This window comes from Polyodon spathula, unplaced genomic scaffold, assembly GCF_017654505.1.
Source record: "Polyodon spathula isolate WHYD16114869_AA unplaced genomic scaffold, ASM1765450v1 scaffolds_582, whole genome shotgun sequence".
In the NCBI taxonomy this organism is placed as follows: domain Eukaryota; kingdom Metazoa; phylum Chordata; class Actinopteri; order Acipenseriformes; family Polyodontidae; genus Polyodon; species Polyodon spathula.
The window spans coordinates 271-25,000 of record NW_024472071.1 but is presented as its reverse complement, the minus strand read 5'-3'; the positions used below and the strand labels follow the sequence as shown (position 1 = coordinate 25,000).

The 24,730-nt window shown below is 42.6% G+C and overlaps 2 protein-coding genes across 2 annotated transcripts; both read left to right on the top strand.

The window, feature by feature from the left end:
• Window positions 1-202: 202 nt before the first annotated feature.
• On the top strand, window positions 203-4,418 carry LOC121308209 (prolyl endopeptidase; the record flags this gene model as incomplete). Its single annotated transcript, XM_041240483.1, has 7 exons — window positions 203-420; window positions 871-974; window positions 1,157-1,293; window positions 1,737-1,831; window positions 2,139-2,270; window positions 3,174-3,330; window positions 3,786-4,418. Coding segments are annotated over 7 exons (1,138 nt in total), but the record flags the coding sequence as incomplete, so codon positions are not given.
• Window positions 4,419-6,112: 1,694 nt separating this feature from the next.
• On the top strand, window positions 6,113-19,164 carry LOC121308210 (prolyl endopeptidase-like). The gene is made up of 15 exons (XM_041240484.1): window positions 6,113-6,261; window positions 8,211-8,285; window positions 8,460-8,593; window positions 9,583-9,713; window positions 11,270-11,479; window positions 11,885-12,006; window positions 12,144-12,249; window positions 13,144-13,335; window positions 14,055-14,252; window positions 14,971-15,074; window positions 16,027-16,163; window positions 16,426-16,520; window positions 16,665-16,796; window positions 17,310-17,466; window positions 18,145-19,164. The coding sequence occupies exons 1-15, from the start codon at window positions 6,220-6,222 to the stop codon at window positions 18,437-18,439; spliced, it is 2,130 nt and encodes a 709-aa protein (XP_041096418.1). The 5' UTR covers window positions 6,113-6,219; the 3' UTR covers window positions 18,440-19,164.
• The last annotated feature ends 5,566 nt before the right edge of the window (window positions 19,165-24,730 follow it).

Genomic DNA, 24,730 nt, shown 5'->3' with positions numbered 1-24,730 from the left:
AAGAAACCAAAAACATTTCGTCAATGTCCATCATTTATATACCTTTTTTTTTTTCGAAAATAAATGTTAGAATAGTGATGCGTTTCTTTTGGTGCTCGGTATACATAAATACATCTTGTGTTGTGATTTTTTTTCAAAAAGCAATTCATTTGGTACTGAGTGGATTAATGAATCAATGAGAAGTACTTGCATTCTAACGCAGCGCTGTGGTTTTGCTGGCAGGCTTCGTGGCCTGTGTGAATTACAGCTTCCTGCTAGTGAATTACCTGCATGACGTGAAAGACGTGCTGCAACTGCACCAGCTGAGAACAGGAGAGTTCCTCAGGAGCCTGCCCCTGGCTGTGGGCACCGTGGTGGGGGTGAGCAGCAGAAAGAAGCACGCAGACTTCTTCTACCAGTTCACCTCCTTCACCACTCCAGGTACTGGCCACATACAGGGCTGTGTAAGAGTCCCGAAATAACTCCCATTGTTTTATTTTAAAGAGCAATGTTTAATTTTACAAAACTAGAAACCAGTCTCCTAAAGAAGTCCCAGCCAAGGGTTCAAATCCAATATCTTTGCCCATGTTAGCATGCTTAAGGGTATTACTGGTCATTCTTTTACTGTGCTGAGAACTTTTTTAATTGAGGATATTCAGATATTTCAAGTACAACGCTATTGATAAACTGCTGCAATAGAGTGAAAGCATAGGTAAGCATTGTGAAGACCAGAGAGGTATGATGAAGTATATTAATAAACAAGATAAACTCTGGTAAATGCATTGTATAACCATGGGAAAACGCATGGTAAAGCTGCAAAAGCACCATTGATAAGGGATGGCCCACATAGAGGTGCACAATGTAAAGTATTCCCGCTGTGTGTTTTTATAGGAATAATCTACCACTGTGATCTGACCTCAGAGACTCCAGAGCCCAGAGTGTTCAGACAGGTGGAGGTGAAGGGCTTCGACCCCTCGGACTACCAGACTGTCCAGGTAACACTGACCACCTTCAACTAGTGCACCCCTGCTGAAGCCCAATTCCCACCTGAATATAGATCTAAAATGAGACAACTGCATCATTAAAGCAAGGGGGTTAAGTGCTAAACGTTTACAAGTTGAACTTTGTGTAGTTGGGTGCCCTTGACATGGAGTGACCCGGTTTACCTGTATTCCAGGTGTTCTACCCCAGCAGAGACGGGACGAAGATCCCCATGTTCCTGGTGCACGCCACGGGGATCACACTCGACAGCTCCCACCCAGTCTTCCTGTACGGCTACGGGGGATTCGAAGCCTCCATCCAGCCCTACTACAAGTCAGTTTCACAGCCAAGCCTTAAAGATCTGTGGATCCGAGATCCCTCCACCGTGCAGCCTATTGAAGGAGTGCTAACTGAGAGCTTCACATCCATGTTTCTGGGTTCATGTGATACTGGCCCGCAAAAATCCTGTTAAAGGGAATTACTTTGAAAATCCGATTTACCTGTACAGCCAAGTATATGAGATGTGGATTAATGTCTGCTGGAGGCTAAGTTGTGAAACTCATTTTTTTCCATTACCCCACTCTGTTCCCCTGTTTACTGAATAGATAATCGCCCCGTCAAAAACAAGATCTGCTATATGTTTAAAAGTGTATAATGTGTGTAGAGCTTTTAATCTCATACTGACTTTCTGACGAGAGAGAGAGTTACCTACCTGCTGCATTCAGCTGCTGCCACTGTACTGTCAGCAGTGACTCCTCACCTGTGCTGTTTTACAGTGTTGCCTACCTGTTGTTTGTGAGACACCTGGGTGGGATCCTGGCCGTCGCCAACATCCGCGGGGGAGGAGAGTACGGGCAGACCTGGCACAAAGGTATGCAGCTGAAAACGGGCATTATAGATGTCACATGTTCTTAGTCATTTCAGATATGCAACAAGATCAAAACAGGACCCCACATGACCAGATAAAGACTGGGAGACCACAATATTTGGGGTTTCACCCTGTAAACCCTATTCCAATATTTTAATGACAAGACCACTGGAGTAGAAATGACAAGACTTGTCAAAGGCGCACAAACACCCCAAAAGAAAACCATGCTGCACACGCAATGAAGACACATTCCTATTTCTTTTGATTGCTGGTGTTTGACTCTGATTTCCCTGACTGCCACCCTCTCTAGGTGGATGCCTGGGTAACAAACAAAACTGTTTTGATGATTTCCAGTGTGCTGCTGAATATCTGATCCATGAGAAATACACCACGGCCAGTAAACTCGCCATTAACGGAGCATCGAATGGGGGACTTCTAGTTGGTAAGGAAACTGAGTGCTACGTAAGGGATAGCCGCAGGGTGTGGCGAGTGCATGAGACCACTGGGCCATCTGCAAAGACAGCTTTCATTGAGTTTTAGAAGATGCTACCGTGCTGAATGACTCCAACTTACTTTAATATGGATATTAGCATTTCTATCAGTTTTCTTCAGCATCTGTTAACCACACAAAGTGCACATTAAGGATAGATTTCTAGACTATATCATGGTAGTTAAGCAGCAAAGCAGCCATTAGTTTGTTTCACAGCCACACATGCACTTTGTTATAACAAGGGGGATGCCTTGTTCAAGAGATTTCTTGTTCCTCTTGTGACTTGAATTTGAGCCCCTTGAAGTATGAAAGGTTTGCAAATTAGCCTATAGGTTCAATCAAAACATTGCATTAGAAACGAGTCAAAAAACTCTCGGATCCCCCAAGTGGCTTACCTGATAAGGCATGACAGTGTGATCTTCAGGGTGAGCACACAGTCAGGGGATTGAGGTTTGTGTTCTGGCTGTGAGAAGTTGCTGGTCTTCACTGGGGATTCCACAGCGTTTCATTGGCTGGTACCCATGTGGGTTGAGAAGGTAGAATCAGCAGGGACGGGTGAGCTCAAAGCAGACACCGGCAGGGCTGGCCTTTGTCCTCCAGGGGCTGCTAGCTGGGTGTGAAGAAGGGATTGGCTTAGGGATCGGAGGACACTCACTGACCTTCAGTTCTGCTGGGCTGTTGTAGGGAGTAGCTGTGGTCAGGAACATAATGGGACGTGCTAAATAAAATGTAAAAAAATGGGCACAGTAATTGAACAAACAATATTAAACAGAGGTGCAGTATACAGCACAGCATCAATGATTGAATGGCGACATGTGAGTTGAACCTGTGGTGTCTGGTTTCCCTGCCTGCCAGCCTCCTGTGTGAACCAGCATCCGGAGCTGTTTGGCTGCGCTGTGGCAGAGGTGGGTGTGATGGACATGCTGAAGTTCCACAAGTTCACCATCGGCCACGCCTGGACCACGGACTACGGCTGCTCCAACAACAAGGAGGAGTTCCAGTGGCTCATCAAGTGAGTCTCAATCAGAGATACATGTCAGTGCAGTACAATCTCCACAGTCTAAGTGGGAAAGAATGAATTGCATTGCAATCATTATAGGAAGAGTTGTACAGATACTATTTCTAGAATTGATTTTTAATAGATCTGGCCTATTACATCTCATAGACTCAAGGTCAATTCTGTCCAGTAAGATAAAGATAATAGCATTTTGTTTTGTCTTTGGCTCTGAGGATAATAATGGGTTACATCTGGCAGGCAGGATAACTGTGAGCTGAACCACAGAGCATTTAGTTGTAATTAGACCTGCCATAGTTTACATCATTACAGTAAACCTCATTATAATTAAATCAGTGCTGTAAATTATTCAAATGTGACTTCATGCTGGTTATCATAGAACCACGTTTGATGTTATGACTGTCTTGATCCAGCGACACTGCAGTTTGTTAACACTGTCTGTGTGTCCTCAGGTACTCCCCTCTGCACAACCTGCCCCTCCCCACCGACCCCGCGCCTCCCTACCCAGCCATGCTGCTGCTGACGGGGGATCACGACGACCGCGTGGTGCCCCTGCACTCCCTCAAGTACACAGCCACCCTGCAGCACTGTGTGGGCCGCCGCCCTGGCCAGAGACAGCCCCTGCTGATCCGCATCGACACCAAGAGCGGGCACGGAGCCGGCAAGCCCACTGCCAAGGCCATCCAGGAGGAGGCACACATCTTCAGCTTCATCGCAGAGACCCTGGGGCTGAGCTGGAGGGACTGAGCACAGGCAGAGGGGCTCGGCTGAGACACACACTGACACACTCTTTGATTCTAGGACTGTGTTGGAGGGATTGAGGACAGACACACACAGTCTGACAGACTGGACACACATCTCCTTCAGGGCTGACACACACTCAGACAGACACATACGCACACTGTAGGCACAGACAGATGAATAAAGACACACATCAAGTATACAGACTAACACTCTCACAAAGACAGACAGATGCACAGACAAGCATAATAGGTGTGTGTGTGGGGGGGGGAGGCTTTTACCTTGAAAAAGATTTGATGCTGTGTTTCAAAATAAATCAATGAATGTATTTTTTTAACAGTTAACCCATCCTGTATTTATTTCTTCATGTCTTATTTTAAAACTAGCCTTTAATATATTCCTTGGTTATTCTTGTTAATTAAAAACTAGTAGCTATTAATTAATTCCCTAGTGCCATCTACACTATTACTCTGTATTTTGAATCAAGGCCCTTTCACCCCAGTTAGGTCAATGCTAAGGCCTTCAAACAGCTCTTGCTTCCTGTCTGCTTGTGCGCATTGTCAGGGCCTAGGGAATACTGACATCTAGTGGCCACAATGTTAAACTGCAGCCCACGAAAGCAACAGGCAAGATACTTCGAAACACTACTAAAATAATATTAATGACATTTTCATTGCCGCATAATATTCACTCTCGGGAGCTGCTCTTAAGTTCTAGTTGTCTGTCCTAAATATATAACTCAGGCTGGGGTCTTTATAGAAGTAAGAGCCAGCGGCATCTAAACTGCAGAAGTCCTGGCTCCTTACGGCAACTACACTTACAGGTAGTGTTGCCATCTGGCCCCATAATTCCGGAACACTTTGGGACGGGACGTGGTTTTTAAGTTGCCCTTAAACTGAAAGCAATAAACACGTGAATTGAGCACTAAGCACTTGCTTAATTTATACTACTTCATAATCATCCGAATCATTGTGAAAATACAAATCTTACAAAATAAAAAAAGCATCTTGAATAAACGTGTGTAGGTTTATTCAAGATTTTTATTTTGTACAAAATGATATTTCAGTTCTCAATATTTAAAAGGTGCTATTTATATCCTATTAATTAGTAATATATAGCCCTAATTTACATTGACTCTCCCAATTAAATAGCAACACTGATCCAGTGTTCACGTGTCAGGAATAGTGAACAGCTGCTCGGTATTAATGATTTCAGTGGGAGAAGGTGATATACTATTAGAAACTATAAAGAAACTTTAAAATATAAATTTTTAAAACTAGTAATAAAATAAATAAATATTATTTATTTATTTATTTCGTTTGTTAAAAGATATTATTGTATTGTCATGCTGCCTCAATATAATTAATCACCAGAATCAATTTAACAAAGGTTTAGGGATCAATTCACATGTTGATTTCCTTCCGTTTAAAGGCAACTTCAAAATCCTGTTCTGTCTCACAGTGTTTCGGAATTATGGGGCCAGGTGGCGACCCTACTTACAGAGCTGGTTTCACATGCCCTGATTAGCACTAATCAGGAATTACCTATTGTTATTCCAGGTAAGGTAATCCTAGACTAGTTCTAGTCGAGGTCTGTGGAAACCAGTCGACAATGTACTACACCTTGCAACGCTTTTAAGAACATAAGAACATAAGAAAGTTTACAAACGAGAGGAGGCCATTCGGCCCATCTTGCTCGTTTGGTTGTTAGTAGCTTATTGATCCCAGAATCTCATCAAGCAGCTTCTTGAAGGATCCCAGGGTGTCAGCTTCAACAACATTACTGGGGAGTTGATTCCAGACCCTCACAATTCTCTGTGTAAAAAAGTGTCTCCTATTAACAGTAAACTTGTATAAGGATTCGCTTATGTATGGAAGTCTGATTGAGAATGGAATATGAAAGTAGTATTTTAGTATAAAACTACACAATATAGCAGAAACAAGCGTTGCAGCGCCACTGCGTACCACAAATCAACCAATCAGCGCCCACAGACTGTGTGAGTCTCAGCGTGTACCATTGAGATCCACCGAGGGGGCAATCCCTGGTCTTCTAGTTTCACTTTCACTTCAGAGTACGAGGAGAAACGGGCTTGTTTGTGAGGGCAGAAATTGTACAGCACATTTAAACAAAAACGCCGAAGAAGCTATGGCGTTCAAATATCCAGAGGCTCGCAGGGATGAAAGCAAAGTAAGTCTCCCTCCCTTAAATCTCCATTCACTGTCTGAAACAGTGGCAGTGCGCCGGTCTCCTGGACAGTGGGCTGGCTTGTCACACCTTTGTAAATGTGCAGTTTGTAATAACACTGCATTTAGAAGATACTCGGTAGACGGGTTGGGATGTTGTAAATGTATGTTTTGTGTCACGTATAGACAAGCCACGTTGCAACAGTTGTGTTTTTATTGTTGTTAGCTTAAAAGTAAATATTTGAAACTTTTGTTTAATGAGGCCAAGTAAATGCACTGCACACACAACGTAACCTCAGCCTTTATCTAATTATTCTTTTAATTTTTTTTCTAAGGCTTGAAAATGTTTTAAAACACAAGCATACTCACAACTTAACATTCAAAGGCACTAAATTTGAATTCATAAAATTTGATTCAAGAAAAAACTAAAATCGATTCATTTATTTAGAGAAAGGGGAGAGGTTTAGTGAAGTATCATGTGCCCTTGACCTCAAAGTCAAAGGTCATTCTCAGCGTATTGGACATAGTAGGTCCTTGTTTTTTTTTTCACAGATGGACAGAAGCAACCACCATTTTAGTACTAAGCACTGCTGGACTGTAGGTGATAAATCTTTTACTATTATGAGTTTATAGAGGAAATGGTGGCCCTAACAGTCCAGAGATGATAAAGAAAGCTTTTAATTATTAATTATTGTTTAGTTAGTCCAAGGTATCAGATCTCCTCTAACTATTAGGAGTGAAAGTTTGGTGCACATAAAGAGAAGATATGTATGGCAAAGCTAACTACAACCAAACGATTGGTTAACAACATTTAAAACAACACCCACAATGGCAGACACAGTTTTTGAATGTGTTTACATTGACACATTGATTAGGAATGACACAGCAGAAGAGATGACTTCCTAAACACATCAGCCGTCATTTACAGCAATTTTATACAACGTAAACAGTCTTACATCAAATATAAATGTGACTGCACAGTACATGATCAGCTTTAAAGAAACAGAGCAATGCTAGTGGTATCCAAATTCAAAGTCTTGTAACATACAGTTCACACGGGGCATTTAACTTTGTTTCGTTTTTGGTTGGGGCCTTGGTAAAGTGAGCACAAGGACAAACTGGCAAACTGATTTTAGAGATTGCATTTGAATTATGGTGCCATTATTTCAAAAGAAAGATAACTGTTGGTTTTGGGCGCACTGCTCACACGTTTTTATTTGGTACTTCTAAATAAATTTGAATCCTAAAATGCTGTGAAGAAGTGCAAAGTGTTATCTAATTCCCTTTCTATCCTATAGCAGTTATGACGTTCTTTACTGTGCTTGAGATATTGGGCTTATTAACATGTCTTTGTTCTTGTTGTTTTGGACGCATGCATGTTTCATCGCTAGTTTTAAATGGCTGCTTCCTGGTACCGTAACAGATCCTGAGCTGTAGGCCCCACCTATACCATGAAAGTAAGACTGCCCTACAGTACAGGAAGTGGTTAGGTAAAAGGAAGCAGTATCTGCATGTCTAAAGCAAGGATATATACAACTTTTTTATTTTATAAATTATTTTATTTTATTTATATCATTATTAGTTCCACACATCCTTAGCATTGATTACTTTATCCCTGAGTGCACAAGGACAGAGCCCCCATGTTTGTTCGCTGGTATTAAACTCCCCAACTTCTCTCTGTGCCGGACAGAATGTCCCAGAGGAAATACTGAACATGTGTTAAGTGTAGTTCTGGAACTGAACTATCTGTGTCCAGTAAAGAGAGCACGGGGGACTGTAATAGGTGAGCACCAATAGACTCCTTTATGACAAAAATATAGTAGAAAGGAAAAGATCAACTAGTAGTTAAGGGTTAAAAATGAGATTGCAAACTTCAGGGACTACACCTAGATATTCAATCTAATATTCTACACTTGATTTCAATCGCACACCCTGCTGTTATGTGATCCACAGATCGACAGCTACCACGGCATGGAAATCCCAGATCCCTATGCGTGGCTGGAGGACCCGGACAGCGAGGAGACGAAGGTGAGCGTGTCCACAACACTATTCCAACTTCACAGCTCAGCACACAGTGTCAGTCTGTGATGGGGAGGGGCTGGGAATGAGGGGCAGCCTTGAGAAATGTCACCAGAAATACAAAAACGTGGAAGTCCTTTACAGGGTGCTGTGCAGTTTGAAAGAGTCTTGTTTGTGTTGCAGGCCTTCGTGGAGGCCCAAAATGAGCTGACCCTGCCTTTCCTGGAGAAATGTGCCATCCAGGGGAAATTCACAGAGAGAATGACAGAGCTTTACGACTATCCCAAATACAGCTGCCCCTACAAGAGAGGAAACAAGTGAGCAGAATTTCAACATGTAAATTGAATCTTGTACGTATGAGTCAGGAGCAGCTCATCCATTACTGCCCAAAACTAATGAGATATATCATTGAGTTATAAGATGTTGTGACGAAAAGATTTGTATTTCTCGTCTATGTTTCTTAAATGAAACTTATTTCGATTGAGTCGTGATTCCTAATAATCTTGTTGCATTCTGCCCTTAGTGTTGGAATCCATGACCAGATGCAGTGAGAAAACTTAGTATTACAAACTTTGAAGCAAAACATTTTGTCGACGCTTTACAAAAGCCTTTAGATACAACTGATTTATTGATCAATGAATGTTAACAGAGGCAAAATAGAAGCCATGGTGTTCAAAATCAATTAATCCATTCAGTGTTGCATGAAAACGAATCATTAAGAAAGTAACATGCGATGGATAGAAACAATAAAAAAGTCCTCTTCAGTGTTGAGTACGACTACATTTAAATACAAATACAAATGCTTGTAAATCTTACACATACAAATGCAAGCACCTCAGTTGCATTTAAATGCAAATGCACTTGAACCCAAACCTGGTCCACTTGTGCCTCAGATACAATGCCCACCTTCTTAGTACCGGTCTCTACTGTTCCAAATGTTCAAGCAACCTCTTGAAATTTAATTTAAACCCGTAAGTGAAGTATGTGTGAGGAGCAATCGATCTTCATTCATAAAGTTCACTTGTGTTGGTGTACAGAGAAATGTGAGACAAAATGAGGGCCATAATGTAGATAGGATCTTTTGAAATCGCTTCACCTTCTCTAATGTTCTTTAAGACCGTGTTGCGTTGGTCCCTTGACTGACCTTAATAGTTTTCCCTGTAATGCAATGCTAGGCTGCAAATACAATCCTGAAATGCATTTCCAGAGGACTTCAATGTAATTCCTGGCACGGTACCCCTTATAAAAGCCCCAGTCTGTGCAGTGGGGTTCTTGCTGATTCCAGGGGTGTTTCTTTGAGTTTCAGGTACTTTTTCTACCACAACACGGGGCTGCAGAACCAGAGTGTGCTGTACATGCAGGACTCGCTCGACAGTGACCCGCGGGCCTTCTTCGACCCAAACAAGCTCTCCGCAGACGGGACGGTCTCCCTGCAAAGTAAATACCCTCCCCAAAAAACTTCAGTATCAAGCATGTGATGCCTCGCATCATTCTCTGGAAATTCCTCTTCACGACCGTCGAGGGACAGTGACACTAGCCACAGTCAGGCATTATGAGAGTGTCTCCTCACAGCGCATCTCAAACAGAGCCTGTTATTGTACCATTCAGACTGACTAGCCTCATGCCTGGATGATATTTCATCTTATTGAAGAAATCAAGAAATGAGCCCCAAACCGATTGCTTTCCTCCTTAACTAAGTCATCTAAAGCTGTCACTGCTAGGACTGTGCAAAAAATCTGAGTAATTACCTTGAACATGTTTTAAGATGCTAGGTGTTAATGAAATGGAATAAAAATGTGTTAATTGCAGAACAGAAAACCAAGCGTTTGGTCTTGTAGACACAATTATCAGGGACTCATCAAGCACAATCTGACAATAGGATTTAAAATAAAGAGTATTAAATAATCGCAGATATATCTCACCTTTTCACATTTCATATCAAATCTTTTTAATTTCACTAACTGATTTTCACTTCGCTTGTTTCCATGGAAATGCAACCTCTGCAGTGAATTGTGGGGATTGTGGTGCTGGTACCCTCTGATTAAACTTGCTAAACAATACGTCTCCCAGGTCACAAGGGAAGGTCACATGTACGCCAGTAACCAATGAAGTCACTTCCAAGCGGCCTTTGAAACACCACCGTGAAAGTTAACTGCTATTGATTGGCTGTCAATTGGATGGATGAGGGCAAGTGATAGGAAGGCAGCTTTTCTTGTAGTGAAATGAACACTGTTTTTAAAAAGCCTGTTGCTTATTTACCCGTGTACAAGTTTACCACGGTATTTGCGCATGTAATTTTGCAGTTTTCCCATGGTTGTACTATGCATTTACCATAGTTTACCCTGGTTTGCCTTGTTTTAACATGCTTTCAGTGTGCTTTACTACACCTTGCTGTGCTTTTACTATAGACAAAAAACATGTTGAAGGGAATTACTCAGAAAATCAAAGCGCTTGCAGTGTCCTATTATAAGTGACTCTGCATATAATGCATAGTTCACAGCCTACGACCAAGCGCTTTGTGATGGTGGTCCACTATGAAAGGCGCTATATAAAAATAATGATTATTATTATTATTATTATTATTACTTGCACAACCCTAATCACTACAATTTATTACAGATTACAGAACTCCTCTAACACCTGACAGATGAAAATAGGTGCACAAGTGAACGAGTGGCTCATAGTGCAGTTTCTAAATGCTAACTTAAAAACATGCACTTTCCTGCAACCTAGAAATCACATTTTTACATTTAGATACCACAATGTGTTTCTTATTATGACACACATAATCTCACTCCCAAATACTATTATGCTGAAGAGCCTGTTTCCTTAACCTTGTGCTCAGTTAAGTCATTTTGACCTCAGACAAATCTGGCTGTGTTCTTCCGAGCAGACTGGAAGCTGAGTGCATGGTGCTGAGTGGAGGATGTGTTACAGTGCACCCTGTCATCGCTCATTGCAATGCCTCCCCTCCTGTGTGTGTGTGTCTGCAGTGGCGCGTCTGTCAGAGCAGTGCGAGTGCTTTGCCTACGGGCTGAGTGGCAGTGGATCGGACTGGGTCACTGTGAAGTTCATGACAGTGGAAGATCAGAAGGAGCTGCCCGACACTCTGGAGAGGGTGAAATTCAGCTGCCTGTCCTGGACTCACGACGGCAAAGGAGTCTTCTACAACTGCTACCCCCAGCAGGAGGGCAAAGCTGATGGTACGCGAGCAAAGAGCCAGCGGGTACTCGCTTGCATCATACTAGTTATTGGGGTCTATTTGAATGATCATTTTCCATTGTATTTGTCATATCTGAGAGGCTTCAGTAAGTAACTTGATTGATGTAGAGTTAAAGACCCACCTGGAATAGGGTATGAGATATCTGAGTTGTATTCTTGATGTTTAGATTCATGTCTTGTAGCCGTTTTCTCCTGCTTTTCACATTGGATATACGATGGTTACATATAGAATATAGAATATTATATATAAAACACAAGAACCCTGGACCAACAGTCAAGTTGTTATTATTTAGTGATCTTAGGCCTTGTATGTCAGAAACCATTACCCTCCTGAACCCATTTTAGGCACAGCTGAAGAGCCATCACTAAAACTTAATATGTTCCAGGTACTGAGACCACCACCAATCTCCATCAAAAGCTGTACTACCATGTGATCGGAACAGACCAGTCCCAGGACATCTTGGTTGCTGAGTTTCCTGACCATCCCAAATGGCTGAGTGCTGCTGAGGTGAGTGGCTGCCTTGATTCACAGCAGGTTTCAATCCTCTTTTGTAAATGTGCAGGCCCTATTGAGCAGAAAGAGTGCCCAGTGTCAGACTGGATCCCCTGTGCCGACCTCTCTTCCAAATCCCTCTCTGTTTACAGGTGTCAGATGATGGGCGCTACGTCCTCTTAAAAATCCGTGAAGGGTGCAAGCATGTCAACCGTCTCTGGTACTGTGACCTGCAGCTGCTGCCCGACGGGATCAAGGGTAAGAGCAATCCAGAACCGCCCTGAGGCAAGGGACGAAAGAAACAAGAGGAGGTGTATTCCATCTGGCTGAAAGTCTAGAAAGACAAACAGGCATGACTGGCTGTACAGCCTTCGTCATGCCTAGCCTAGCACTAAGACTGGCTTAGCTTTGTACTTGAAAAAGCTCTATCATATTGACACTAGAAAGTGACCCCCCCACCCCCAACTCCTTTAGTCCATTTACCTTTTGTATCAGTACCCCTGATATTATGGCCCTATTCAATCACCAGACATAGGAAAAGCACAACTCATCAAAACACAGGGCATGTAAGGAATAAGGGTTATGAATGAAGATGAACATGGAATTAAATTCTGTGTTACGCTGTAAGCATGAGACCAGACCATGTTTCAAATGGGAACAATTTATTAGTTCAAATGTTCTTCAGCGTTACTGTTTAGATTCGTGCCACTAGCATTAACAGAGATAGGCAGTTGATCAGATTACCCCTGGAGAGAGCCCTCAGACTGAATCACCGATGGGCCACGATGATCCTGGAGGTATTAGAGGCTTCTCTGTCTGTGTCGCCTCCATGCCCGGTATTTATACCATATGGGCTCAGGACATACTTGACTACAGCCTGTTTTTGTATCTTTCTAATTATCAATAGAATTTAGCCCTGCAGCTGTCACTCCATTCAAGTGCAGCCAGCCACTAACCAACCTCTTTTACAAGATTACTGGAGTTAACCATCTTTCATTCCATACATTTCTGTACATATCTCTGCAATCACTGTAACCAGTACATGCTACCCTCCTAGAATTTCAAATACACGTGCAGGCAGTGGAAACAGAGTTTCAGATCGAGGCTGACACAGCTTTTGATTTTCTTTCCAATCCTCATTAATATGCGCAGGCCTCCTTCCCTGGGTCAAGGTTATTGATAACTTCGATGCCAAGTACTCGTACATCACCAACGAAGAGACTGTGTTCACCTTCCTGACTAACCTGGACGCACCTCGCTCGCGCGTCATTAATATTGACCTGAGTGACTGTGACCCCGCCCACTGGAGGACGCTGATCCCAGAGCACCACAAGGACGTCTTGGGTATGAGCTAGCAGAAGACATTCTGAACTGAACAGCTCTTTCCTGCAGCTAATGTATTGCATTCAATACTGAACCCTTTTTACAAAGCTCTCCTGAGTTTTTTAAAGAATGTTTAAATGAATATAATGCATGAACTGTATTTTATCCACGAATGAAGATAGCAGAATCAGTAACGGTCCTCGTGTGTGATATGAAACACCAGAACGTTCACGGAGTATTCTGTTTATATAACAAGTACAGTGTATGGAAAATAAAGTAACTCTAGGAGCTGTTCAACGCTAGATCTCTTAACACTTGCATAATGTTTGATATTCATGAAACTCTTAACAGCTGTGGTTAAAGAAACAACATTCTACACAACTGCATTTTAAATAGACTTTTAAAAAGTTCTAAAATAATTCAGGAGTTAAAGTTTGGTGAATCAGACCAAAACATCTACTAAAACATTAATTCAATAATAACTTTTACTGCCAAATTAAGACAAATATAGTTATTTTAGTAAAGGCATTTCACATTTTCAACTGATTCAAGGATATTTTTATTTAGTGTTTTTATAGTCAACTCTATGGTCAGCTGTTTAGCTGGGGGGTATCAGGTCCCCAGAACTCCACTCCAGTAGCGCCCCTGGTTCTTTGATGCTCTTTGTAAGCACTTTCTGTAATTGATTTGAAGCCTCAAATAATAGTATCCCGCTTCTCTTTTCCCTGCCTGTCCTGTAGATTTTGTGACGTGCGTGAACGGGCAGTTCCTGGTGGTTGACTACATGCGCGACGCCAAGGATGTGCTGCAGCTGTTCAGCCTGGCCTCGGGGAAGCTGCTGAAGACCCTGCCCCTGGATCTGGGCACCATCGCCGGCTTCAGCGGCCGCAAGAAAGACACGGACATCTTCTACAAGTTCTACTCCTTTCTGCAGCCAGGTCAGCGCCCTCACAGCTCCTTGTACTTTGAATCCATCATTATCTATTGCCGTCTCTCTTTGATCATTATTGGCCTGTTAGCTGATTACATCACACTTGTCCTTTTTCAACCATTGATTGTGAAAAGAGGTATTTCAGTTTGGAAACGCACGGTTGCCACAGATGCGTTTGTAAGAAATTACAAGGTATGTTTTGGAGGCAGCTTCGTGCTCAAGGCATGGCAGACGCAGAAAGAGCAGAGACAGGACAAAGACATTGCAGTTCAGCACTGGGACCACTTTACAAAAACTGTTAAATAAGAGTTGCCTTACACAGGCTTGATAGTCAAAATGCAAAACAAACAATATTCCTCCAAGCTAAAGCTACCACACCGACCAGGACCAAGAGCAAAGCCCCTGCTGGTCTCGCGTCCTTGACTAAACCGAGGGGCCGTCTCCTCCTTTATAAATGTGGTCGGGCTAAACTGGCTTGTGGTCAGGCTCAAATTCCCAGTTTAGCTTGAACACATTCTCACAGATTGCGGGTCAGTCTAAACCTAGTCCAGCCGCATTCTCACATGGCTAGCTCGTCTGCCTGTTAAAAATCCCCGCTGATACAAATGCTGTACACAATATTCATTTTATTTACATATAAGCCAACACCAAATATCTACATTCTCGTGTGCAGAAATACACCATATAGGAGTCTTTTCAGCCCCTGTGGTTGTTTCGTTGTGCAGGAGTCATCTACCACTGTGACCTGACCTCAGAGACCCTGGAGCCCACAGTGTTCAGACAGGTGGAGGTGAAGGGCTTCGACCCCTCGGACTACCAGACTGTTCAGGCAAGCCAGTCACTTTCATTAAACAAGCCTGAAACCGCATGATTCTGTTGGAGTTTGACTTGGAGAAGATGCTTCACATCCCGTATTATCTCAGCACACATCAGGTGCACTTGTACGCAGCTGCCCCCCTGACTCCTGGATTTTAACCTCTTGGAGCATTGTTCTGTTATAAATCATGTTTTCCTTTAAAAATCATCAGGATGTCTTCAATAAATGTTTATTGTCTGAGTCCCCGAGGGGCTCACCTGGTAAATCGCAGCCGCGTGGTGCGCAGGGTGAGTCGTACAGCGCAGGTTCGCATCCTTATTGTACAAAATAGGCCGGCCTTAACTGGGGGACTCTGAAGGGAGCGTCTGGTGCTTCCGTGGGTTAAGGAGGCAAAGCCATCAGGGACTGTTTCTTCTCGTCACGCTACAGCGGACCCGACCAGCCAGGCGCCCGGAGAGCTCAGAGCGGACACCTGCAGGACTGGCCTTTGTCCTCCAGAGGACGGTAGCTCGCTGACATCCGCTCTGGAGTTCCTGGGTGTAATAGAGGAAGCTGGGGTCGGAGGATGGCCACCGAGTATTCTCCTGAGCTGTGTGGGGAACTGCTGTGTTGAGGAGAATTGGGGCGATAATCAGGTGTAAAATAATTTGGGGGGGGGGTATAGTCCAGTCTTCCTGTGTAAGGTGTTTAATCAAATTTGAATGAATCAGGCATGTGTGTTCTACATGGTATTTCTTACAGATGTATTTCTTACATCCACTAGGGGCACTGTTGTGGCAGCTGAACTTAGAGAATACATGTTTAAGATCCCCTTTGAGATCACAGGGGTGCTGTCAACTTCTGGTTTGATTCAAACAGATATACAGAATGAAAATAAGTAAGATGAGTTCATTCGGTAAGATTACTGTGATATTCTAGACCTCTACGAAGTTCCTCTTTAAGTGGACCCTTTTTTTCTCAACAGGTCTTCTTCCCCAGTAAGGATGGCACCAAGATTCCCATGTTCATCGTCCACAAGAAGGGCATTAAGCTGGACGGCTCTCACTCGGCACTGCTGTATGGCTATGGAGGCTTCAACCACTCCCAGCAGCCTTCATACAAGTAGGAGCATTCCACTTTACCCTTAACTAATATACACAGAAGCACTGAAAGAAGACCGTACAATCTTAAGATGAGGGAACGCTGTAACGCCTTCAGACCACTTTAAAGGAGTGATAAGGAATGTCATTAGCATTGGTCCTAACTGTATTATCACTGCCAGACTGTTGCTTGTTTTTTTAATAGGACATATGTTCTTTTCTTTTAAAGAGTAAAGTTTCGGTTGCTTCCCAGTGTCTCATCCCTTCCTGTTTTGTGTCCCCAGCGTTGCGTACCTCATCTTTGTGAGACACTTGGGGGGAGTCCTCGCTGTCGCCAACATAAGAGGCGGGGGGGAGTATGGAGAGACCTGGCACAAAGGTGGGGCAGCTGAATTCCCAAAGGTCCTAGTAGAGCTTATTTTAAATGATAAACTTGAGAGGGAGATGGTGAGAGAGGGAGCGATGGTTATCAGGACAGAATCGTGCTCTTTCTCTTGGAGGACACAGTGTCTCTGTATTCCAGGAGGAAGTCTGGGGAACAAGCAGAACTGCTTCGATGATTTCCAGTGTGGTGCCGAGTATCTGATCAGAGAGGGGTACACCTCTTCCTCCAAACTCACCATCAGGGGGGCGTCTAACGGAGGCCTGCTGGTCGGTAGGTATTTAGTATTGAAACCTTTTCGTCATGAGAGTGTTTACTAGTTCTAGATTATGTTATGTATGTCTTAATGATGGCTGATATTTACGCCTGTTCTTATTTGGGATAAGCCAGCCCTGTCTAATTGATAGAATCCAGCTCCTGCATTCTGAATCATTACACTGAACAAGTGGCTAGACAAACAATTCTGATTGAAGTCTCATTGGCTTCTTCTGTGGTAGCTTGGGTCACATACTATGTGAACTGAGTTTTGTGCTTTCAGCCAAGCCCCCAGTTGATATTAGCCCCTTTCTCACAGGGGGCAAGGGAGGCATGGAGCAGTTCAGTCTCCATGCCTCAAGCCCACCCTGAACTGGAGGGAGAAGCCTTTCTCTTAGGGGTGAGGGAGCAGTTCAGTCCATGCACCAAGTTAAAAAACTCATTTAATGTATGACCAGGTTTCCAATCCAGACCTCCAGAGGTGAAAGGCTGGTGGATTTAAACACACTCTTTTTGTCTCCTGCCTGCCAGCCGCCTGTGTGAACCAGCGTCCCGAGCTGTTTGGCTGCGGCATTGCCAAGGTGGGTGTGATGGACATGCTGAAGTTCCACAAGTTCACCATCGGCCACGCCTGGACCACGGACTACGGATGCTCCAACAACAAGGAGGAGTTCCACTGGCTCATCAAGTGAGTGCATAGCATCCTTCTAGTGCATTCCTACAGGGGCACCTCAGCAATACTGAGCACTGAGCTTGTCAGCTGTTCACGCTATTTCAAGTCTTTTTTTGTGATCTATTATTATCTACTTTAAACTCTCAAGAAACATTTCATGAATATTGAGTCATGACAATTGAATTTATCAGAAGAGACTTTCAAAAGCAGTCTGTAAGTAACTCTGAAGTTAAAACTTTCTGAACCGGGTCCATTGTCATTATAATTTTTTTTATTATTGTAATTTTGTTTTTTTTAATGTGAAAAAAAGCAGAACATTAAGCCCCTTTCAAGTGTTTTTATATTTTGAAGACGCATATTTCGTGTTTTTTACTTTAACACTGAAATGTTTGCAATACAAGAAACTGAAATTAAGAAAGGCTGCCTTTCAGATGGGATAATGAGTGTATAATTTGTTTTAATAATGGGTAACATTTGATAGGCAGGATAAGTGTGAGCTGAACCACAGAGCATTTATTTGTATTGAGATCAGCCATAGTTTACATCATTACAATAAACCCCATTATAATTAAACCTGTGCTGTAAATTATTCAAATGTGACTTCATGCTGGTTATCATAGAACCACGTTTGACGTTATGACTGTCTTGATCCAGCGACACTGCAGTTTGTTAACACTGTCTGTGTGTCCTCAGGTACTCCCCTCTGCACAACCTGCCCCTCCCCACCGACCCTGCGCCTCCCTACCCAGCCATGCTGCTGCTGACGGGGGATCACGACGACCGCGTGGTGCCCCTGCACTCCCTCAAGTACACAGCCACCCTGCAGCACTGTGTGGGCCGCCGCCCCGGCCAGAGACAGCCCCTGCTGATCCGCATCGACACCAAGAGCGGGCACGGAGCCGGCAAGCCCACTGCCAAGGCCATCCAGGAGGAGGCGCACATCTTCAGCTTCATCGCAGAGACCCTGGGGCTGAGCTGGAGGGACTGAGCACAGGCAGAGGGGCTCGGCTGAGACACACTCTTTGATTTTAGGGCTGTGCTGGAGAGACTAACACAGGGAGATCTACACACACACACAAACACAGAGAGGTGGCATTCATATGGGGCATACAGATATATCCTCAGACACAGGGACAGGCGGGAGAGGGGCACACCTTCTTCAGACCCAGAGTTAAGCCAGAAGGACCCAGACAGGCACATGGACAGACTAACCAGGATTTATAAAAGACTGTTGATTTGAAATCTATTTGACTGATTAAATAACGTACCTGATTCTGTTCTGGACGGTTTTTGATTTTAATAATGAAAGGAAAGTGACTTACTTTAACGCACCAAAATTCAAAGTCACAGAGCCTCTTGGGTAGTAAGGGGTCTTGTTTACCCAGTGCAGAAATGGCTTCAGTTTGCCTATAGGTAGATCCTTTATCATTGATGTAGTATTCCAGAATATGAATATATTACCTACATTGTCGTGTTATTACTCGTTATTGTGAAGTTCCTGGGTTTCAATGCAGCAGTTGTATTTTTTCCAGTTCACGGTGCTGGTAGATCTCATAGTCTGGTAGAAGTCTGTAAGCTCATTTCTTATTGTGATGTAGTGTGTGGCTCATGTAAAATATCATATCTGCCCATTTTTATCATAGATCGTGTTAAGCCATGAATCTGGTGATTTGTGTAGGCTCTAAAAATCTATAAAGAAACGGTATCTCTAAATGTTTGTAATGGTTCTTTATGTGAAAGCTTCAAGTATCACATTTCAGCAAGGTAGGGTTAATAAAAACACCTGGGTGCAGGTCAAGAAGAACGGGCTGTCCCAGGAGCAGGAGAGCATCAGAAACGTGTGCATGAGGATACACAGACACCACCACATTGCTATGAACAAACCATATCCTATTTACACTCCTTGTGCGGTGAATTTACAAAATCATTCCTGAATCGGTGGAATTGCACCTGCAAATAATATCCTGTTCTATAAGTGTGTACGTTGCGAGTCGGGGTGTAAATGCATATAGTTTGTGTTTACTGCATGTATACAGGGTGATTAATATTATTGAACTGCCCTCTGGTGGCCATGCGGTGCATCACAGGAGTGTCATTAATATTTCCCTGTGCATATCATCCTCCACGTGCACTCCAGTTTTCACAATGCTACAACATTGTTGTGAGAATTAGAATTACTCTGTATATAATTCCTGCTATACATATATATGTTTAAAGCAGGGATTTCTATATCAAATCCCTGCACTGTGTTCGGTTCCCCTCCAACAGGCAGGCAAGCCAGCCATGAGAGAATTGATTGGAGGGGAGCTTGGTTATTTTCTTGTCAGTTTGGCCTGACCACATACAAAGGCAGAGCCGGGAGGAGAGCTGCGAGGCTCATTTCTGTTCGTGGGGCTGGAGCAGCAGGGAGCAGGGATAGATGGGAGTGAAACCATTTGTTTTTGTAAATGTCTGTTTGATGAAGAGGGTGACTCCAAAGCATATAAGTAAACAGGTAGTTTCCATGTGAAGTAACATTTTTAAAAAAATAATCAAATATGAGTTTATATAAACAAGTACAAATACACTATAGGATATGGAAAACTTGTTTTCTGATCCTTAAGATCAGTATACTACAGAGATGATACTACATTTTTCAAGTAGCACTAATAATAATAATATATATTTTTTTTTTCAATCTAACACTAGCTAGAAACTTGATGGCAGTCAAGGTGAGCCATGTCACAGAGCCCTACATTGTGTTGACAGTGTTATGGCAGGTTACTATTATTTCACAGTAAGTGTGGCTGTGCTGTCTCTTTGGTAAACCTTGTAATAATGTTAATAACATTAATTAACATGCATGTGCCATAGTTTCCAATAGCTTGTCATCCATCCATTATCATTAACTGCTTAATCCTTTACAGGGTTGTGGTGAGCTGGAGCCTAACCTGGCAGACACAGGGTGTAGGGTGGGACTACACCCTGGACAGGATGCCAGTCCATTGCAGGGCACCACACACACACACACAAAGGGCAATTTAGAATAACCAATCAACCTAAACAGCATGTCTTTGGACTGTGGGAGGAAACTGCAGTACCCAGAAAAAACCCACACAGATATGGGGAGAACATGCAAACTCCACACAGACAGACCCCTAGGCTGGAATTGAACCCAGGACCCTGGTGCTGTGAGGCAGCAGTGCTAACTACCACGCCCCTGTGCTGCCCCATGGTTTGTTGTGTTTAATATTATACTGTGCAATCAGCACAGTTTCCAGTGGCTTGTCATGTTTAATATGCGTTCCCTCTCTGTGCTCCTGAAAGCGCCTCAACTGTGATAAGAACCTTTCTGAATGATTGCAGCCCTCTTAAAAAGACACGGGGACTGACAGCCAAGTGTGCTGAGTTCCATCTCTGAGAGCACTTTGATCACATTACCATATCCATGTGTTAACTCACAGCTCTGGGACTACCTGCTGCTCCAGGAGTATTTAGAGACTCACTGTACACATCTACAGTGACCAGTAAAACTAAGTGCCAGTGGAGGTCAGCTGTGATTACTCAGTAATGGAACAGCCAACCAAAGCCAGGCTGAGAGAGGACACTAATTAATGACACCTGTTCTAAAGGCACTGCTTACTGATGACACACTTCACACAGATGCTCAAGCCCTGCTCTCTTTCAGCAGACTGCAGTTGTAATATAGTTGTAATGATGCCGTTGCTGTGGCGTCTTCCTCAGCAATAATGGAACTCCCCGTTAGTGACTCTGGAGTTATCACCTAGTAACACCTACAGCAATGTCATTGTCCCTGAAATGAGAGTCTATTGGAGTTTATTACCATTATTGTGCATAGCTAGCAACATAATATGTATCTAAACTTCGAAGCATTTTAAATTGTTTTATATTGATTGATCTTTGAACTGAATAATAATCTGTTAATTGACGTGTGCATTAGTGTAATATTTTATTGGAATATTGCTTTTAAAAAGTAGTTACTAAATAGTTGTTATTACTTTATTTTAAATTCTAATTCTAGAGTCGACCCAATGAAGTGGTCTCAAATACAAGTCAAATTGCACTGATTACAATGTCACTGAATCATCGAAGTTTTTAGCAAGTTTTCAAGCATCCAGTATTAGCAATGGCATTATTAAAGGTGAATTCTGCATGAAATAGTTAGTATGTATATATGCAGAATGGTACAGCCTCAGACAGGTAACTTTTTAACCTATAAGCTATAGCAGTAGTTCTTCAATTACTTAATTGAACCCTTCATTGAATTATAATTTGTTTAATCAGAGATGTTTTATTTTTTTAAACAGTTGGTTCCAAGTTAAATAACAGTTGGAGGTTCCAAGTTAAATATTAAATTTTTTTAAAAGTCAAATTAAGCTAATTAAGTTCAGTTAAGGTTTCAGTTTAGTAACTGAGAGATCGGTTGGAACAAAAACCAGCAGGACAACGACCAGGGTTGGGAAGCACTGAGCTATACAGCTACAGATACTGAAACAGGGGAACCGGCTGAATAATTGTGCTGTCACAGGAAGAAAAAAGCTGCAATAATATTTTTGGACACTAGAGGGAGCGGTTACTCTGTTCTGTATAATCAAGTGCCGGACAGAATCTGCCTCGCCAATGGTTACTGTCCCACTGTGCAGTGTGTGTGTGTGTGTGTGTATATATATATATATATATATATATATATATATATATATATATATATATATATATATATATATATATATTTGGATGTCATAGTTTTACAATATGTGTGTATTATATTTATGTGTTTTTGTTGGTTTCCTGTTCATTTAACTATTAACTAAGCTCTACCATGGTTAAGTGTATTTATTTATTTATTTTTTTTTTTACTATGGTTTACCAAGCTGCTCAGTTAATTACACTGTTCACATTGGCTTAATTAAATGGTTTTTACTATGCCTCACTGCATTTTACTATGCTTTACCACGGTTTACCACAATAGACTTTTATACAAACAGCTTTGAACTTTCCAAGCAGTTTATCTCGTTAGTTTTGTTTTGTTTTGTTTTTTTTCCAGTGTCCTGAGCTCACTTGCATCACCACTGGGATCCAAGTTCAAAAAGGTTATGTCGTCCATGTGATGTGGTAGGAACTCTTGACTGGCTTTTAATCATGTCAGTCAAAAGGACCAGTACCCAATTGGTTAATAAGCAGACAATAGGCTTTCAGGTAGTGTTGCAATGCCATAATTCCATCAGTCTAATCTATAGTTAGGTAGATATCACATTTGGGGTTTGGAAGTAGACTTTACCACAACTATTATATCAGTGTATTCTTTAGCTGCTGAAAACCTGAGCAATCTGTGTACATTTCCATTGCCTTGCCATTGACATCCACACCAAAAAGATTGATAGGCTCTTAGCATGGCAACAGGTTCTCAGGTTCCTGATTGCCAGACTTGGCAGTCTAATATTTACAGGGCATTAGGTATCACATGTATATGCCACTGATACATGAAACCAAGCTGAAGCGATGCGATATAGTCTTTGATGTGCTGACACCCTAAGACTGCCTCTTCCAGCATGTTAACTGGAAGGCTGCCCTTCTCCCTGTTGCACTGACAGCACAGTGCTGTCCAGGGTCCTGAAGCACAGTCTGCCATCTTGGTCTAACTCCAATCAAAACACACACACACAGGAGTCTTGGGGACTTTTTTGTAAAGAGCTCTAGTAAGTGATCTATTCTTTTGTTCCTTTTTTCCCCCCTCTTGCTATTTGTCAGAAAAGAAAAAGGAGGTGTTTTTCACAGATGACTGTAGAGAATAAAATAAATAACTGGCAGCGTTGTGGGCTGCCGCTGTGCTGAGCTCGGGTTCGATGCTGGCAAGCGCAGGGAGAGGGATACCTTGCTCTGGTATTGATTTCTGCTTCCTATCCGTAAGTCACTTAGCAGGGATATGAAAGGGACAGGATCATGCATCGATCTGCAGGGAGCCGCCAATCCAGCTGCTTATTGTAAACAGTGGGAATGATCAGAGGCAGCCCGCGCATGCCGCCTTCTCCTTGTGGGCCAGGGGGATCTGAATATTAAACAAAATGAATATGGACCCACAAAATTGCTGGTGTATTTGGGGGTGTGCCGTATAGGAATTCCATCATGGATTTCTGCAAAGCCTGTTGTTGTATTGATCTATACAGTCAATAGATTTTAATGCAGCATCTCTTAAAATAGCCCTATGATCCGAGGCCTCACTGTGTTTACAAAACAGGACAAATAAAAACTGAAATAATAATAATAATAATAATAATAATAATAATAATAATAATAAATAATAATAATAAAGACGTAAAACACACAACACACTCCCAAATCGGTTTTAAAATAGGAGCGCTAAGCAATCTCAGAAGACCACATCAATCCTCATGAAGTCGCTGTATTGATAGTTCTCTCTGGGCAGTGTCAGCTCACTGACAGCTTCTCGATGGCTGTTTGGGGTCGTTAGCTGCAGTGGTCACTATGCTGGGGGGGGGCAGCTGGTGACCTTAGCTATTGATTTTATCAGGAAAGCTATTGCATGTGTGAAACTGATGTCTACTGCCTGCAGGACTCTCAGCATTGAGGGGTATGGACTTGTTACAATCTTCAGCTCACACGGGGTGTTATTGGACCTTCCAGGGGAATTGAAGGACCCAGCCTAGTTTGCATTCAAGAAGGTGCCATTCCAGTGCTACCTGCTGGTTTTAGTAAAGTGGGCAGTGAGTGTATATAAACACATTGCTATGAACACAGATTCGTACATGACCATTAGACGATGTTGTTTAAATGTATTCCCATTGAGACTATCACATGTCTTTAACAAACTCATTGTTAAAGAGGGGAAGAAATCAGTGGGTGCACATCCCTCAGGTCAGTTTTATACTGCCATCCTTATTGGAATTCCATCTTGCTCAGGCTTGCTCAGAGTCTGCAACACAGGCACGGTATCCTGTCAGCTCACAAACGGTATAAACAAGGGTTAGAATGAGATCAGAAACAGCACGAACAAGGGTTAGATTGAGATCAGAAACAGCATGAACAAGGGTTAGACTGAGAGCAGAAACAGCATGAACAAGGGTTAGAATGAGATCAGAAACAGCATAAACAAGGGTTAGAATGAGATCAGAAACAGCACGAACAAGGGTTAGAATGAGATCAGAAACAGCATAAACAAGGGTTAGAATGAGATCAGAAACAGCATAAACAAGGGTTAGAATGAGATCAGAAACAGCACGAACAAGGGTTAGAATGAGATCAGAAACAGCATAAACAAGGG